At 47.8% G+C, this 18,598-nt stretch overlaps 1 protein-coding gene across 4 annotated transcripts in view; it reads left to right on the top strand.

Annotated features, from left to right (window-relative positions):
* The window catches only part of pabpc4 (poly(A) binding protein, cytoplasmic 4 (inducible form)), an 82,538-nt gene that overhangs the window by 21,505 nt on the left and 42,435 nt on the right, over positions 1–18,598 (top strand). For all 4 annotated transcript variants that reach the window (XR_005460688.1, XM_038797443.1, XM_038797434.1 and 1 more), the window contains 2 exons: positions 5,539–5,676; positions 13,943–14,038. Coding sequence is in view for 3 of the 4 variants with exons in the window: in XM_038797443.1 (XP_038653371.1) it covers positions 5,539–5,676; positions 13,943–14,038 (234 nt within the window). In the remaining variant the exon portion in view is untranslated. The remainder of the gene's footprint in view (positions 1–5,538; positions 5,677–13,942; positions 14,039–18,598) is intronic.

The following is an 18,598-nucleotide window of genomic DNA, read 5'->3' as shown; positions in this document are numbered from 1 at the left end:
CACAACCCAAAGATGTGCAGGGTAGGTGGATTGACCACACTAAATTGCTCCTTAATTGGAAAAAATTAATTGGGTACACAAAATTTATATTTTAAAAAATGACTCACATTGAATTAGAGTTTTGTCTTTTAGGTTAACAACACATTACCACTATAGTTTAATTCACTTCAAAATATCTGGTTAAAGCTAAAAACAATTAATCTTTTTAAAAGTCTTTCATGGGATTTAGGCATTGCTGGCAAGGTCAGCATTTATTGCCCATCCCTAATTGACTTCAAACTGAGTGGCTTTTATCAGACAGTTAAGAGTCAACCACATTACTGTGTGTCTGGAGTCACATGCAGGCCAGACCAGGTAAGGAGGGCAGATTTCCTTCTGTAAAGGACAATAGTGAACCAGATTGGCTTTTACAACAATTAATGACAGTTTCATGGTCACCATTACTGAAGCTAGCTTTATATTCGAGATTTTATGAACAGAATTTAAGTCCCACCAGCTGCTGTGGTGGGATTTGAACCAGTGTCCCCAGATCATTAGCCGAGGTCTCTGGTTTGCTAGTACAGTGACAGCACGACTGTGCCATCATCTCCCTATTATTGCAAGGGTACATTTCAACTTTTGCATAAAACATGAATATATCATTAGTTTTGATGGACACTGCAATTATTTTATTAGATAAGCTCATTTCTAAGTTTATGAAAAGTCTATCAATATCTATTAATGAGCTGAGCCTTACAGACGATGAAACCTTGGGTCAAATGCTTTCATTTTGCTAGGTCAGCTAATTTGAGATAAGGCAGCAGTAGGATGCAACCATGAGTGTTCTTCTATTTGGGAGGAGAAAATTAGCCAAGGTTTCTACTGCTTATTATTATCCAGGTGACCCTGCAGGCAGTTAATTTGCGCTGGTGAGGACAGCATTGTGTACAGTGTAAGGATCCTCCTGTTTAAACCATGTTTGTTTCCTGTTTTCCCCTTTCTTTTTTTGCTATCACAATTTTTATCCATGGATATTAAATGGGCCTGTGACTTTAATGTGGGCTTTGCCTTTAATTCAAGAGATTAGTGATGACTCAGTATAACTGAGTTGGCTGGTGGCCAATGAACTGCCTCAAAATGCTGGGTTTTGCCAATTGGTTTTGATTTCTCTGGAATGTGTCTCTCCCCAGTAAGGCTGGGTTGTTTTAGTTTCACTTTCAATTCAGAAGCTGGAAGAAGCATCTCTGATTTTTGCTCCAAAGATCTGATGAATTCTCTCTAAAGAACCCAGTGTAAGAACTCTTCATTTTTCCCAGTAAAGCTGGTTGTAGTTTTAGTGAAACTGCAAAGGATTGAGATTGAAACTCGGGCTGGAAACTGGGTTTGCTGTGAGACAAAAAGTCTTGAGGAGAAGTAGGCTCAAAGGTGGACCTTTGAGTTGAAGGCCCAGTTTAGTAAAGGCTAAAGTGTCTCTCCAGAAGAAATCCTACTGCCTGTGAGTATTGTATAATCACTTTCTGCTAGAACACCATCACCAACTGTACACCGGTGGCTTTTAAAAAAAACATTCTATTTTTATTCAACATTTTTTTTGTTAATAAATTTAGAATATCCAATTATTTATTTTTCTTTTTCCTGTACCAGCCTCCCCGAATGTGGCGACTAGGGGCTTTTCACAGTAAATTAATTGAAGCCTACTCGTGACAATAAGCGATTTTCATTTTTTCAATTAAGGGGCAATTTAGCCTGGCCAATCCACCTACCCTGCACATCTTTGGATGTGGGGGTGAAACCCATGCAGACATGGGAGACTGTGCAAACTCCACACAGACAGTGTCCCAGGGCTGGGATTCGAACCCAAGTCCTCAGCGTCGCAGTCCCAGTGCTAACCACTGCGCCCATGCCGCTCCTTTATTCAATATTCTAACATATTTACACCAACAGTACCCGGCACCCCATCCCCTACTCCTCAACAGCAACCAGGTCTGTAAAATAAACAGCTCCCATTTCTGGTGGAATCCCTCATCTGTTCCTCTCAGAGCAAATTTCATCTTTTCCAAGGACAGAAACTCTCAACAGGCCCCCCAGCCACGCCAAGGCACTAAGGAGAGAAGCTGACCTCCATCACAATAAAACCCTCCTACGAGCAATCAATGAGGTAAAGGTTAAAATGTCTGCCCTCGCTCATGTCTGCAACTCCGGCAGGTCTGACATATGGCCTCTAGGGGACCCAGTTCCAATTTCATATGCAGAACCGTGGATATGGTGCTGAAAAACGACCCCCAATACTTTGGGCAGGAACAAAACATATGGACATGGTTGACTGGGCCCCTCCCACACCGCTCACGACTATCCTCCACCCCCTCAAACAGTCGGCTCATCTTTGCCTTCATTAAGTGCATGCATTAAGGGCAGCACGGTAGCATAGTGGTTAGCACAATTGCTTCACAGCTCCAGGGTCCCAGGTTCGATTCCCGGCTTGGGTCACTCTCTGTGTGGAGTCTGCACGTTCTCCCCGTGTGTGCGTGGGTTTCCTCCTGGTGCTCCAGTTTTCTCCCACAGTCCAAAGATGTGCAGGTTAAGTGGATTGGCCATGCTAAATTGCCCTTAGTGTCCGAAATTGCCCTAAGTGTTGGGTGGGATTACTGTATTATGGGGATAGGGTGGGGGTGTGGGCTTGGGTAGGGTGCTCTTTCCAAGAGCCGGTGCAGACTCGATGGGCTGCATGGCCTCCTTCTGCACTGTAAATTCTATGATAAGTGCACCGTATACATCACTTTTAGCTGAATCAACCCCAGCCTCGCATACGAGATTGAGGCATTGACACTTTGGGCCACAATCCTTCTTCCAGCCCCATCCTCAACTCTTCTTCCCACTTGGCTTTAATCCATTCCATAGACTCCTTGTGCTCCTCCATAATCCTACTATAGGTGCCACTTGAAAACTCGGGAAAGGCTTTCTTGCAAAATTCGGCACCTGCATATACCTAAAGTCCTCCTCACGCTGCAGCCCATACTTCACCCCCAACGCCTCCAAACGACAAGACCAGCCTATCCACCCCTTGGAAAAATGGCAAAAAGACCAGTAGACACGAACAAAAACAGAAACTGTGGCACAGTGGTGATGACTGTTGCTTCACAGCGCCAGGGACCCGGGTTCGATTCTTGGCTTGGATCACTGTCTGTGCGGAGTCTGCACGTTCTCCCCGTGTCTGCGTGGGTTTCCTCCGGGTGCTACGTTTTCCTCCCGCAAGTCCCGAAAGACATGCATGTTAGGTGAATTGAACATTCTGAATGCTCCCTCTTGTGTACCCGAACAGGCGCCGTAGTGTGGGACAAGGGGATTTTCACAGTAATTCATTGCACTGTTCATGTAAGCCTACGTGTGACACTAATAAAGATTATTATTAGATTAATTTTGACTGCCTACACCTGGCCAGCCAATGAAATAGGGAGACTTCGGCCGATCGGGGGTGGAGAATAGCGGGGCGGGCCTCAAGCAATGGCCGTGGGTGGGGAATACACGGCGCGCCTTACTCCCCGAGTACGTCGCTTTTCGGGGGCTGGAGTATCGAGAAACCGCCGCCAGTCCCGATTCCATGCATGAAACTGGATTCTCCACTCCGGCGCCAGACGCGATGACAGAACTCCGATGTCTTGAAGCACTTTACAGCTAATGAAGTACTCTTAAAGTGTAATAAAAGGAACATAGAAATACCTGCACTCAAAAGGATCGTTTCTCTGGTTTGCCTTCAATGCTGGTGGTCACAAAACACAACATTAATGGAGATTTGACTAAACAGCAGTCAATCTTTCCCAGTTAGTTTGCAACAAACCCACATGACTCAAGGAAAACCATCAGTGATGGAGAACATTGTGAACCGTAGGTCCAGAGTCAGCTGTTCCGTATTGCTTGCTACATTTACCACATCATGAATCAAATTACTCATGCACTGTATTCCAAAATGTTATTTTCTGAAATGAATCAATCTAATTTGCATTTGAATGAGTTAATACAAACAGCCTCCACCATTTCCCTGAGAGGCTGTTCCATTGAGCATTGCTTATTGAAATATTTTAAATGCTGGTTAGGGTTAAATATAAAACACTGGGATATAGAACAAAGAGCAAAGAAAAGTACAGCACAGGAACAGGCCCTTCGGCCCTACATGCCTGCGCCGACCATGCTGCCCGTCTGAACTAAAATTTTCTACACTTCCGGGGTCCATATCCCTCTATTCCCATCTTATTCTTGTATTTGTCAAGATGTCCCTTAAACGTCACTATCGTCCCTGCTTCCACCACCTCCTCCGGCAGCGCGTTTGAGGCACCCACTACCCTCTGTGTAAAAAAACTTAGCTTGTACATCTCCTCTAAACCTTGGCCGTCGCACCGTAAACCTATACCCCCTAGTAATTGACCCCTCTATCCTGGAAAAAAAGTGTCTATGCCCCTCATAATCTTGTAGACCTCTATCACGTCGCCCCTCAACCTCCTTCGTTCCAGTGAGAACAAACCAAGTTTATTGAACCTCTCCTCATAGCCAATGCCCTACATACCAGGCAACATCCTGGTAAATCTCTTCTGCACCCTCTCTAAAGCCTCCACATCCTTCTGGTAGTGTGGCGACCAGAATTGAACACTATACTCCAAGTGTGGCCTAACTAAGGTTCTATATATCTCCTTGCCTCTTGTTCAAATAGTGCTGTGGATCCTTTACATTGAAGTGAGATGGAAAATGGACCTTTAGTTTAAGATCTCATCTGAAATCTGCCACCTTTGATGATGCACTGATCCCTTAGAGGTGCACTCCTGATGTGCCAGCTTAGATTATGGGCTCATATTTCTGAAGTGGGCTTGATCGTATGACCTTCTGATATGAGTACAACACAGAGACAAGGCTGGATAATATCCCTCTAAAAGCAGTAGTGGTAGCACTGCTGCCTTACGCGCCGAGGTCCCTGGTTCAATCCTGGCTCTGGGTCACTGTCTGTATGGAGTTTGCACATTCTCCCCGTGTTTGCGTGGATTTCGCCCCCACAACCTAAAGATGTGCAGGGTAGGTGGATTGGCCATGTTAAATTGACCCTTAATTGAAAAAAATGAATTAAAAAAAAAAGTAGTAGTGGGTGCTGGTATCCAGGGTAAAAAATTAATATCTTTGAGGGAACAGGGAAGAAAATTGGTGAGAAAGAGGAAAGTCCGCCCCAGTTCTCTCTGTTGATGTAGAAATGTATTTCTTTAAACAAAATGCTACATCGTTATTTATGCTGCTTAGATTACTTTCAGAATGCGTTTTAAGTTTTGATTTCCTTCAAGCATATGGAATGATTTCCTTCATTCCATATAAAAAATTTGATGAAAAGAAAATGTTTTAATATAAATTGCAATATTTCAGCAGTTGAAGCACTGGCAAAATCTGCCACCACAGGGTTGGCTTTCATGTAGCATTGTGTAGGGTTGAGTAACCCTGGCTTATGTATACTATCGTAAGTGTGAAGTTTGTTAAATTTTACTCATTGTAGTTGTAGTGAAGCCCTTTTCTTGTCTGTATATCTAGGCTGTGGAAGAAATGAATGGAAAAGAACTGAATGGGAAGATCCTGTTTGTAGGTCGTGCCCAGAAAAAAGTAGAGCGACAGGTTGAACTGAAACGAAAGTTTGAACAGTTAAAACAGGAGCGGATCAGCAGATACCAGGTAAGTAATGAAATAAAAACAAAAACCCTAGGAATACTCAGCAGGTCTGGCAGATCTGAAGAGAAGCAAACAGAGATTAACATTTCAGGTCAGTGACCGTTCATCAGAATTGGGATGTCTTCATAATGGATAACCACTTCATAAGATTTTCCTACCAAAATTAGTTGTCTTCTGTTGAAATAAAAGAATAGAAGTAAAGCAGATACTTGTTTGCAATTTCCCTATTATAGGCAAGTACACAAGTTGTTTAATGTCATTACATTTGACTTACTGTTGTTCTTTGTGATAATTAGAACATAGAACATTACAGCACAGTACATACAGGCCCTTCGGCCCTCGATGTTGCGCTGACCTGTGAAACCACTCTAAAGCATATCTACACTATTCCCTTATCATCCATATGTTTATTGAATGATAATTCCTTGCAACTTGTTAAAGAGCAAGGAACCTGCATGCGTCAGTTTGGGTATAAAGTAGCAAAAAAACGGAAAATCTCTTGATTCATTTGTTGCGGGCATACATTATATCCAGAAGATTCATTTTGGCTGTTGTAAAAGTCAAATTTGGAGTAGTCCCTCTCAAGCGAACATTAAAATGCACTACTGCTATTATAATTTGAGAATTTTGTACGGGGTGAGGGCAAATTGCCGTACAATGTTTTTTCATAATCAGCAGTGTGCTCAGTTATTAAAATAGGCATTGCAGCAGCCTAAACCTTTGCAACATCTTCTGTTATTGTTTTATGCTTTGTTTGTGGTCCAATCAAAAAAAGCGTCAATGTTCTTTTAAAATTTACTTGCGAGTTTGGATTCAATCCATAAAAAATGGTTTGGCCTTTATGTCCCAGCTAGGACCATTGGTAAAGTTGAATGGTTTATACTAAAATTTAGCAAAACAAATTTTAAATGTTGCTGTTCTCCTTGCCGTCCTGACCCTTCTCTCCTTGCCCTCCACCCCTTTGCTTCCGCATACATAGAAACCCCTATATGTGTGTATGTAATGTGCAGAGGAAGAAATTCCTTCACAAATAGAGAGGTATTATTAGCTGACAGTTACATGCCTGCCTAATATAATGTTCATAAATTAGCAATTTATCTAATCCCATGACAATCGACTACAGCTAAAGAAAACTCCTCTAACTATAGTACAGTCCTAGAAATAGGAAAAAGTTTGTGCATGCAATAAACATGCTGCAACATATCTTTGTCCATATATAGGGCAGGATTTTCTGACCCTGCCCATCGCCAGGATTGAGTGGTCCAGCTGAAAGTCAATTGACTTTAGGCTGGGCCACCGCTTCCCCGGAAAATCCCAGCCATAGTTCTTTGTGCAATGAAGCACCTAGTTCCTATAGCCACTTCTGATTGTCGATGCAGAACCTGGAGGAGTGAGTATCTCCAGCAAGTGGTTATTTTGTTGTGTGTGGGACAGGATATTCACTATTCCAAGTTTCTGAATCCCATTGACACGTGCATTAAGCATGACAAAGGATTTGCAATGAGGCACCCCCATTTCAGAATGTTTTTTGTTTTTGTTTTGTTTTTTTAAAATAATTTTTATTGAAATTTTTACAAAATACAAAATATAAACATCTTAGCTCTATTAACATACAACCGCGGTAACACCCCATGAACAATACCCCCCAGCTTCAAGAGCAACTTCAAACAAAAAGAAAGAACAACAACAAAGAAAAAGAACAAAGAAAAAAAACAAACTAGAGAGAGATAGCACCCTTCACAAACCCATGTGCACAGTTCTCCCCCCAATCCTTACCTGCTGCTGTCGGCCTATTTCCCTACTGTTCCGCCAGGAAGTCCAGAAACGGCTGCCACTGCCTGAAAAACCCTTGTACTGATCCCCTCAGGGCAAATTTCACCCTCTCCAATTTAATGAACCCCGCCATATCCGAGATCCAGGCCTCCACGCTTGGGGGCCTCGCATCCTTCCATTGGAGCAAGATCCTCCGCCGGGCTACTAGGGACACAAAGGCCAGGACCCCGGCCTCTATCGCCTCCTGCACTCCCGGCTCCACTGCAAACCCCAAAAATTGCGAGTCCCCAGCCTGGCTCGACCCTGGATCCCACCACCCTCGACACCGTCTTTGCTACCCCCTTCCAAAACTCCCCTAACGCTGGGCACGCCCAAAACATATGGGCGTGGTTCGCTGGGCTCCCCGAGCACCTAGCACACCTGTCCTCGCCCCCGAAAAACCTACTCATCCTCGACCCAGTCATGTGGGCCCTATGCAGCACCTTGAACTGTACGAGGCTAAGCCTCGCACAGGAAGAGGAGGTATTCACTCTCTCCAGGGCATCCGCCCACGTCCCCTCCTCAATCTACTCCCCCAGCTCCTCTTCCCACTTCCCCTTCAGTTCCTCCACCGAGGCCTCGTCTACCTCCTGCATTACCTGGTATATGTCCGAGATCCTCCCTCCTCCAACCCACACCCCCGAGAGCACCCTATCCCGCACCCCTCGTGGGGGTAGCAAGGGGAACCCCTCCACCTGCTGCCTGGCAAACGCCCTCACCTGGATGTACCTAAATATGTTGCCCGGGGGGAGCCCAAGCTTCCCCTCCAACTCCCCCAAGCTCGCAAACCTCCCCTCCACAAACAGGTCCCTCAACCTCCTAACCCCTGCCCTGTGCTAGCCCAGAAATCCGCCACCAATCCTCCCTGGGACAAACCGATGGTTCCCCCGTATCGGGGACTCCATCGAGCCCCCCATTTCTCCCCTGTGCAGTCTCCATTGCCCCCAAAATTTGAGGGTAGCCGCCACCACCGGGCTCGTGGTATACCTCGTTGGAGGGAGCGGCAACGGCGCCGTTACTAGTGCTTCCAGGCTCGTGCCCACGCAAGACGCCGCCTCCATCCTCTTCCACGCTGGCCCCTCCTCGTCCATTACCCACTTACGCACCATCGCTGCGTTGGCCGCCCAGTAGTACCCACAGAGATTGGGCAACGCCAGCCCCCCCCCCCCCCAATCCCTGCCTCGCTCCAGGAACACTCTTCGAACCCTCAGAGTCCCATGCATCCACACAAATCCCGTGATACTGCTGTTGACCCTCCTGAAAAAGGCCTTCGGGATAAGGATGGGGAGGCACTGGAACAAGAACAAAAACCTCGGGAGCACCGTCATCTTGACGGACTGCACCCTCCCCGCCAGTGACAGCGGTAACATATCCCATCTCTTAAACTCCTCCTCCATCTGCTCCACCAATCTTGTGAGGTTGAGCTTGTGCAGGGCCCCCCAGCTCCCCGCCACCTGGACCCCTAGGTACCTAAAACTCTTCCCTGCCTGCTTCAATGGGAGCTGTAGTTAAAACTCACCACTATTCTTAGAATTCCCCCTATACCAAAAAAAGGTTGATATTCTAAATGGTGAACAGGGATTCTCACTCCCTGACTCCAGTGCAGGCTTCTGTGAGTGCTATTCAGGTCAAACTATCTTTTCAAGTTATCCCCCGGTATAACCCATACCTTCACCGAAGAATTTTACCTACTTACCCCTTAATAGCATTGATGCCCTGGGTCCTGCGTTATTAAGGAAGTGAAGTAAGCTAATAACCACTTTTTCAGGTTAAGTTATTTTTATTATTATATTTTTTCTTTTAAAAGCTGCAAACACTTTCTTTACAGAAAGGAAAAAAAGATCTTGCTTCTGGCTGCTTCAGGCCCACCTTGGCAATCGATCTTCTTAAAATCTGGTCTTCTTGAGTTGTATTCGCTGGTGAACTCGGTTGCTGTGTCCTGTTCTTCCCATGCACCGAGCTGTGAGAGCTGGCTCTGCTAGCTATCTCTAAGCTGACTCTGACTCCTGTTTAAATTCTAGTCTTCCTTAGATGTATAACTGTTTAAACTCGGCTGCTTGCCTTGTCTTTCCCATGACCGAGCTCTCTCTCTCTCTCTCTCTCTTTCTGAGTTCTCCTCCCCTTCTCTCTTGTTGCTGTTTGCCTCTGTCCTCTGCTCCCTGGGTTTATATTCTCTTTCTGAGAGTTATTAAGTTTTAACGACTTTATTGTAAATGGGCTTGTTTCACTTTGATAGTTTAAAAGTATCTTTGATGTAAACATCTTACTACAACTAATTATTCATTTTGGGCATATCGTCTCCTCTCAGATCTGATTAAACAATGCTTTGGTTTCAATAGGTGTTACTTTTAATTCTGTGATTTCAAATCGTTTAATTTTCCAATTGTCCCCAGCTCATAACTTTGCCTTTGATTTTGACTTACATGATGTTTCTCGTAGACAGGTCGTCTCCAATTTTCTTTTAATTGTTTGATGTTCATAGAATTTTACACTTTAAATTTGACACCAAATTTGACTGAGTATCTTCCATCCTTTCCAGCTGTTTACTAAGAGAGTTTATTTCAATTAAGGTGTGAAACTTTGCTTTTAGCGGTATGCTAAAATTTAACTTGGTTATGACTTGAAAGACTTGCCTGTTTTAAACATTCGTCACTTAATGCAATTGAAACTCTCATCCATGCTTTTTCAGATGCTTCCTGAGATAGTTACATTCCATGAAGGTGTGAGCCATTGTTTTAGCTTACCACATGAGACTGGTGTGTTTGATTAGCCTGCTTGTGAGCAAGAATCTGCATTTTACAACCCTGCTCTTTGAAGCTGCTATGAAACTTTTGTGGGATCTTTCCCTGTACCCTCTCAAACCAGATATTGCCAGACTTCCATGTTTCAAATGACACATTTTTCTGTATTTTCAAGAACAGAGCCTACCAATCCCCTCCTCTTGATCCCCCGGATGCACCACAAACACCTCGCTCTTGCCCAGGTTCAGCTTATACCCAGAGAAACCCCCAAATTCACTAAGAATCCTCATCACCTCCGGCATCCCCCCCACCGGGTCCGCCACATACAGCAACAGGTCGTCCGCGTACAGCGACACTCGATGCTCCTCCCCACCCCGCACCAGGCCCCTCCAGTTCCCTGACTCGCTCAGTGCCATGGCCAGGGGCTCAATCGCCAACATGAGGAGCAAGGGGGACAGGGGGCACCCCTGTCTCGTCCCCCGATGCAGCCGAAAGTACTCCGACCTCCTCCTATTCGTGGCTACAATTTGCCATCGGGGCCTCGTAGAGCAGCCTCACCCACCGGATAAACCCCTCCCCAAACCTCTCCAACACCTCCCACAAGTACTCCCACTCAACCCTACCGAAGGCCTTCTCCGCGTCCAACGCCACCACTATCTCCGCCTCCCCTTCCACCGCCGGCATCATAATGACATTGAGGAGTCTTCGCACGTTTGTGTTCAGCTGCCTTCCCTTCACAAACCCTGTCTGGTCCTCATGTATGACCCCCGGCACACAATCCTCTATCCTAGTGGCCAGGATCTTTGCCAGCAGCTTAGCGTCGGCGTTCAGCAGCGCAATCGGCCTATATGATCCACACTGCAGAGGGTCCTTGTCCCGCTTCAGGATCAAGGAAATCAGCGCCCGTGACATAGTTGGGGGCAGAGCCCCCCCCCCCCCCCTCCCTTGCCTCGTTAAAGGTCCGGACCAACAGGGGGCCCAACAGGTCCAAATACTTTTTATAGAATTCAGCCGGAAACCCGTCCGGCCCCGGCGCCTTCCCCGACTGCATGATCCCTATCCCTTTGACCACCTCCTCCAACTCGATCGGCGCCTCTAGTCCCTCCACCTGCTCCTCTTCCACCCTCGGGAATCGCAACTTGTCCAGGAAGCGCCCCATTCCACCCTCCTCCACCGGGGGTTCAGACCGGTACAGTTCCCCATAGAAGTCCCTGAAGACCCCATTGACCTCTACCCCCCTCCGCACCACCTTCCCAGCTCTTTCCATCACTCCCCCAATCTCCCTGGCCGCGTCTCGCTTCCGGAGCTGGTGCGCCAGCATCCTGCTCGCCTTCTCCCCGTGTTCATACACCGCCCCCTGTGCTTTCCACCACTGGGCTTCCGCCTTTCTGGTCGTCAGTAGGTCAAATCTGGCCTGAAGGCTACGCCTCTCCCCCAGCAATCCCTCCTCTGGGGCCTCCGCATATCTCCTATCCACCTGTACCATCTCCCCTATCGGTCTTTCCCTTTCCCTCTGCTCCCCCCTCTCCCTATGGGTTCGGATGGGGATCAATTCCCCCCTCATCACCGCCTTCAATGCCTCCCAGACCGTCCCCACCCGAACCTCCCCGTTATCATTGGCCTCGAGGTATCTCTCAATACACCCCCGGACCCTCCCGGCCACCTCCTCATCTGCCATCAGCCCCACCGCCAGAGCGGACGTTGGTCCCTCTCTTCCCCCAGCCCGAGGTCCATCCAGTGAGGGGCATGATCCGAAATGGCAATGGCGGAGTATTCCACTTCCTCCACCCTCGACACTAGCCCCCTGCTCAGGACAAAAAAAATCAATCCTTGAGTAGGCCTGATGTACATGGGAGAAAAACGAGTACTCCCTGGCCCTTGGCCTCGCAAACCTCCAGGGATCCAACCCCCCCCCCCCCCCCCCCCCCCCCCCCCCAATCTGGTCCATAAATCCCCTCAACACCTTAGCCGCCGCCGACCTTCTGCCCGTCCGGGACTTGGATCAATCCAATGGGGGATCCAGTACTGTGTTCAAGTCTCCCCCCATGATCAGGCCCCCCGCCTCCAGGTCCGGAATGCGGCCCAACATACGCCGCATGAACCCCGCATCGTCCCAATTTGGGGCATAAACATTCACCAACACTACCCGCTCCCCCTGCAGCTTGCCACTCACCATCGCGTACCTCCCGCCACTGTCAGCCACCACCTTCAACGCCTCAAACAACACCTTCTTCCCCACCAGGATCGCCACCCCCTTACTCCTCTCATCCAGCCCTGAGTGGAATACTTGGCCCACCCACCCCTTTCTCAGCCGGACCTGGTCCACCGCTCTCGGGTGTGTCTCCTGGAGCATGGCCACATCCGCCTTCAGTCCCTTCAGGTGCGCAACTACTCGGGCCCATTTGACCGGCCCATTCAGCCCCCTCACATTCCAGGTTATCAGCCGGATCCGAGGGCTCCCTGCCCCCTTCCCATTTCAGAATGTTAAGCATCAATGTGCCTTAAAGCTTTCATAAAATTTTAGATGAACTTAGAGACTTTGTCTTTGTAAATTTTTTAAAAATAAATTTACAGTACCCAATTCATTTTTTCCAATTAAGGGACAATTTAGCGTGGCCAACCCACTACCCTGCACATCTTTTGGGTTGTGGGGGCGAAACTCATGCAAACACGGGGAGAATGTAGAAACTCCACACTGACAGTGACCCAGAGCCGGGATCGAACCTGGGACCTCGGTGCCATGAGGCAGCAGGGCTAACCCACTGTGCCACCATGCTGCTCTGTCTTTGTACATTTGATGCCCCTTTTGAAACTCAGCTGCTAGGAACTATAACTCTGTCTCCAGGATTGTACATAATCCAGAACAATTAGATTTCTTACATGATTTTCCTTCATCACGCTTATGCAGTTTATCAATGTTGGAGATAAGTGCATGTCACTACAAAAGCAGGTTAGAAAAAAATGCTAGTTTTCAAAATTATAATTCTTTGATTGTAATCACAGCCCACACAAATATTTTTTTTGCTTTTGCTGCCTATTATAGAAGTAGTTGCAGCCAATAATTAATTGTGAATTTGAACAGCTGTTCCATCAGATGGATAATTAAAACTTTTAAAAATAAATTTAGCGTACCCAATTATTGTTTTCTAATTAAGGGGCAATTTAGCATGGCCAATCCACCTACCCTGCGCATCTTTGGGTTGGGGTGAGACCCATGCAGATACAGGAAGAATGTGCGATCTCCACATGGACAGTGACCCGGGCTAGGGTCGAACTCTGGTCCTTTGGGCCATGCGGCAGCAGTACTAAACACTGCGCCATCGCGCCGCCCCTGGATAATTAAAACTTAATGCCTTATAATGTAAACTCTAATTTTGTATGGTCACCTGTATCATTAAGTTTAGAGTATTATTTGAATTGGAGCTTCCCCACTTTGGTTCCTGTGCTATATTGTTCTTTGCTCTTTAGTGTTCTGGCCAAGGCTAGTAATATGGCTGGTACAGGCTTTGAGGGCCAAAGGGCCTGTTCCTGTGCTATTTTGTTCTTCGCTCTTCTTTCTTTTTTGTTGTGTGCTGAAACATTGATAGTTTTATTGCATTAGGCTTGAATTATGCAACATTTGTTCACCATTTTTATTCTATTTTTAACTGCTAGATTTGGACTACTAACTTAATCAATAACTATAGGGTTACTGAACTTCATTAAAATGTTTTTAGGGTGTGAATCTATACATCAAAAACCTGGACGACACCATTGATGATGAAAAACTGAGGAAAGAGTTTGCTCCATTTGGTTCAATCACCAGTGCCAAGGTATGTTTATCAAGGCAAAATAACAAGCAAGGGTAAAAAGAAATTGAGAAGGTTTATGATTGCCTTTCCAGGTCAAGTTTAAGTTAAAGAGCAAAATAATGTACCAGCCAGAATTTCCACTCCCCCCCCCCCCCCCCCCCCCCCCCCCCCCCCCCCCCCCCCCCCCCCCCCCCCCCCCCCCCCCCCCCCGCGTACTTACCATGTCCCTTCCCCCTTTGGTTCCTAAATCTATCTTGGGTTTTTATTCTTAACTTACTCCTCGTTGCTGGCCTCGAACAGGTCTTGGAACAGGCCGACAAACCACCCCCCAGGTGGAGAAATTCCGAGAGGTCAGCGAGCCAGTCTGCAGCTGTGGCCGGTGCTGCCGATCGCCAGCCGAGCAGGATTCTCCAGCGTGCAATTAGGGAAGCGAAAGCAAGGGCGTTAGTCACCTTCCCCATATGCAGTTCTGGTTGCTCTGATACCCCGAAGATTGCCACTGTTGGATATGGCTTCACCCTCCCCCCCACAACCTTGGACATTGCCTCGGAGAAGGCAGTCCAGAACCCAGCAAGTTTGAGACAAGCCCAGAACTCATGGGTGTGGTTGGTTGGGCCCCTCTGGCACCGTTCACATTTATCCTCCACCTCCGGGAAGAACCTGCTCATTCGGGTTCTGGTCAGGTGCACTCTGTGCACCACTTTGAGCTGCATTAGCTGAGCCTTGCGCAGGAGGAGGTGGAGTTAGCCCTGCTCTGTGCTTTGCTCCAGAGTCCCCACCCTACCTCTGCCCCCAGTTCGTCCTCCCATTTTTGTCTGGTCTCGTCCAGTGGTGTTCGAGCTCTGTCCAGTAACTGTCCGTATATTTTCCCACATAGCCCCCCCCCCCCTCCTTGCTGCCTTTGTCTATCAGGTCCTCTAGTAGTGTGGTTTCTGGGTCCCCGGGGTACCCTACTGTCTCTGCGGAGGAAGTGTTTTATTTGCAGGTGTCTCATTTCCTGCCCTTTTGCGAGTTTCCACTTCCTCGTCAGTTTGTCCAGTGTCGCCAGTCTGTGCCCTACATAAAAGTCCCCGACTGTCGGTGTGCCCTGTCCCGCCTCCATCTTTTGAAGGTGATATCTAGCATGGCTGGGGGAAATCTGATTGTCGCAGATGGGGGCCATGAGGGACATTTAATTAGCCTGAAGTGTTGTCTCAGCTGGGCCCACGTTCTCAGCGTGGCCTCCACCACTGGGCTCATTGTGTATCTTGCTGAGGGGAATGGGTGTGCTGCTGTCGCCAGGGCCCGGAGGGTCGTTCCTTGACAGGAGGCCTCCTCCATTAATACCCACTCTGTGCCGGGTTCGTGTACCCATCCCTTCACTCTTTCTGCCATTGCTGCCCTGCTGCCCAGTGGTTCTATTGTAGGTTTGGTAAAGCCAAGCCCCCTTTGATTTTCCTTCTTTGCAGTGTTGGTTTGGGACTTCTCAGTTTCTTTACCACCACCCCCCCCCCCCCCACCACCACCACACAAACGCCATGATTAGATTGTCTACATTTTGGATGAAGGCCTTGGGGACCTCAAGCGCTGTGTTGTTAGCACATCTGAGGAACCTATGGTCTTCAGTATCACTAAGATTGAGACATCTCTTTTGTTCCCTCTGTCATTTTGTTCCTTTCTTCTAGCCAAATGAGTCAAACTTCCACCACCACACTGGCCCTGAATCCTTTAGTTTCTCTCTTATCTCCCCAAATGTCCTATCCAATCTCATCTTTGTCTTAAGACCCATTCCTCCTTCCTCGACTCTATTCCCACTGAACAGCTGATCACCCAACTTTCCCTCCTGGCCCCCATTCAGCTGATATTTTTTAAAAAATATATTTATTATAATTTTTTCATAATAAACACAAACTAGAATGCAAAAATTTCACAGGCAAAACTCCTTCCCCCAACCTCGGTTCCTTCCCCCAACTTTCCACCCTGGCTAGACCACTCGGACCCTGTTCTGCCAGGCTCCGATGGCCGCAGCCCCTCCCCCCACCTCACTCCTGTTCACTGGCTGGCTTAAACCGGCCAGCGTGGAGGCCCCCGCCCGGGTCCCTTTCCCCCTTGCCCGGCCCTAGGAAAGCCCAGAAATCCCCTTTTGGCATACAGACCCCGCATATCCATCTACACCCCAAAGAGCCCTCACTTCGAGTGAAAGTCCCATCACTTCCCTTGTCCAAATATATACAACATTGGCTCCTTTAGCCCATACACCCGCACAAAATGAAACAAACAAAAAAAAAGAAGAAAATACAGTCCTGAGGTTAAATCGGTACATGGCCATTTCTCAGTTCTGCCACAGTCCTTCTGCCTTCGCAAACTCCTCCGCTGCTTCCGCCGTTCCAAAATAAAAGTCCTTGAGCTTGTAAGTCACCCTCAGCTTCGCTGGATATACAATGCCGCACTGCACCTTGCTAATGTACAGTGCCCTCTTCACCCGATTGAAAGCAGCCCGCCTCCTCGCCAGCTCCACCGTAAAGTCCTGGTATACACGTATACCAGCTCCAGCCCACTGCACCACCCGCTTCTGCTTGGCGCAGCACAGGACCTTCTCCTTTACACTGTACCTACGGAAGCACAGTCACTACCCTTGGCGGCTCACTCGCCTTTGGTACAGGCATCCACGACCGATTAGCCCGATCCAGTTCATATCGGGAGGGATCCTCCCCCTCCCCCAATAGTTTCGCCAGCATCGCAGCAAAATACTCAGTCGGCCTCGGCCCTTGAACTCCTTCGGACAGCCCCACAATCCTCAAATTCTGTCACCTGGATCTGTTTTCCAGGTCTTCCATTTTTCCTCGCAGATCCTTGTTAATCTCCACCACCTTCCGCATCTCCTTCACCATCGAGGTAAGTTGATCACCATGCTGCAATAATGTCTCCTCCACTTCCTTCAGCGCTTCCCCTTCTGCACCTCCGCCACTGTGCTCGTCACCGCCGTCGTCACTGGGGAAATCGACTCCTCCACCAGCACGCTCAAAACCTCCCTCATCTCCTTCCTCATTGTCTCCATGTATTTTGTAAACTGCCTTTCGAATTCCGCAGCCATCACCGTAGTTATTTCTTCGCGGCCTACCCTGGTGCTCTAGCCTCCATTTTCCTTGGTGACCCCGCGGTGACCTTTCTACTCCCCGACAGACTTTCAGCTGTTTTCACAGCCGTTCTTTTACTGATCCTCGACATATCCCTTCCCTGTGCTTTCTCCTGGCCTTCACCGCCTTCGCTGCCCCTAGGACCGGGCGTCAATCCCCGACAATGCCATTCCCGAACGGGAGCCTTCTAACGCGCGGCTGCCTCCCGCCCCAACACATAATTAACTTAAATAATAAAACTAACCTAAACCCCCTAACAACTGACAGTGACTAAATCCTTTATAAAGGAAATAAATGACATCTTGGGTAGATTCTCTCCTTATGTGAATTTGACTTTCCAGGTGTAGGAAAGACATTAAGTCACCCAACCAAGCAGAGGCACTGCACTGAGTGGGAGACCTCCACCAAACAATATTTGCCTCCAGGCTATCAGTGAGGTAAAAGCAACAACATCAGCCTCTGCCCCAGACTGAATCACTGGGGAATCTGATATCCCAAATATGGCCACCAAATAGTAGGCAATAAATCCACAAGGAGTATCTCCAACCTGGTATTAAAGAAGGAAGCCTAGAGCCCTACAAGTTTGGGCAGGACCAGAACATATACGTGTGGCTAGCTGGGCCAAGAGAACAATGATCACACCTCCTTCCCCCCCAAAAGAAAACACCATCACTATTGAATGTAACCACGCGGTGGATCTTCAGAATGAGGCTTTGGTCGAAGTGAGTGATGGGCCGGTTTAATTCAGACAGGGATGCAAATCCACCGTCGCCCACCATTTTGAGGAGCATATCCGATAAATATTCTGTAGGGGTATGGTCCTTGATTCCCTCCGGCTACTCCACAATCCGGATGTTTTGCCTCTTAGACCTGTTTTCCAGGTCATTCAGCTTGGTCCTTAACAACTTATTGGTTTCAGCCACCGAAGTCAGATCGGACTCCAGCGTGTCAAGCTGATCACTGGTCTGATAAAACCACCTCCATGCTCTTAATCGTGACTCCAGGATTTCGATGGTCTTACCAGTTTTTCCCGAAAGCACACAAATGGGGGCCAAGGCCTCTTCAATTAATCTTTTAAGATGCTCCGACACGGTTTGTTGGTGTTTCTCAAACTCCTTCACAAAAATACTAATGCTAGCCTCGGCCATTAGTGGAGTGGATGCAGAGAAAGAAGCCGACTCCACCGTCTTATTTCCTGATGATCCCTGAGAGGCTTCAGATTCCGCCGATGATTTTCTTTTTTTTTTTTTTAAATAATTTTTATTGAAAGAGTTTTTCCATACAAACATTTACCCCTACTAATTTTTAAATTATTTACAACACAATCCCTCTAGGCAAATGTCCCTCCCTCGCCCGCCCTCTCGCGCGCACCCGTCCCCCCCCCCCCCCCCCCCCCCCCCCCCCCCCCCCCCCCCCAGGCAACCTTAACAAACAAGGCAGCCTACAGTTTCAGACATGAGCAGCG

Source organism: Scyliorhinus canicula, chromosome 1 (genome assembly GCF_902713615.1).
Source record: "Scyliorhinus canicula chromosome 1, sScyCan1.1, whole genome shotgun sequence".
Taxonomy (NCBI): domain Eukaryota; kingdom Metazoa; phylum Chordata; class Chondrichthyes; order Carcharhiniformes; family Scyliorhinidae; genus Scyliorhinus; species Scyliorhinus canicula.
Note: the sequence above shows the minus strand (reverse complement) of the source record. Positions and strands in the feature narration are given on the sequence as shown.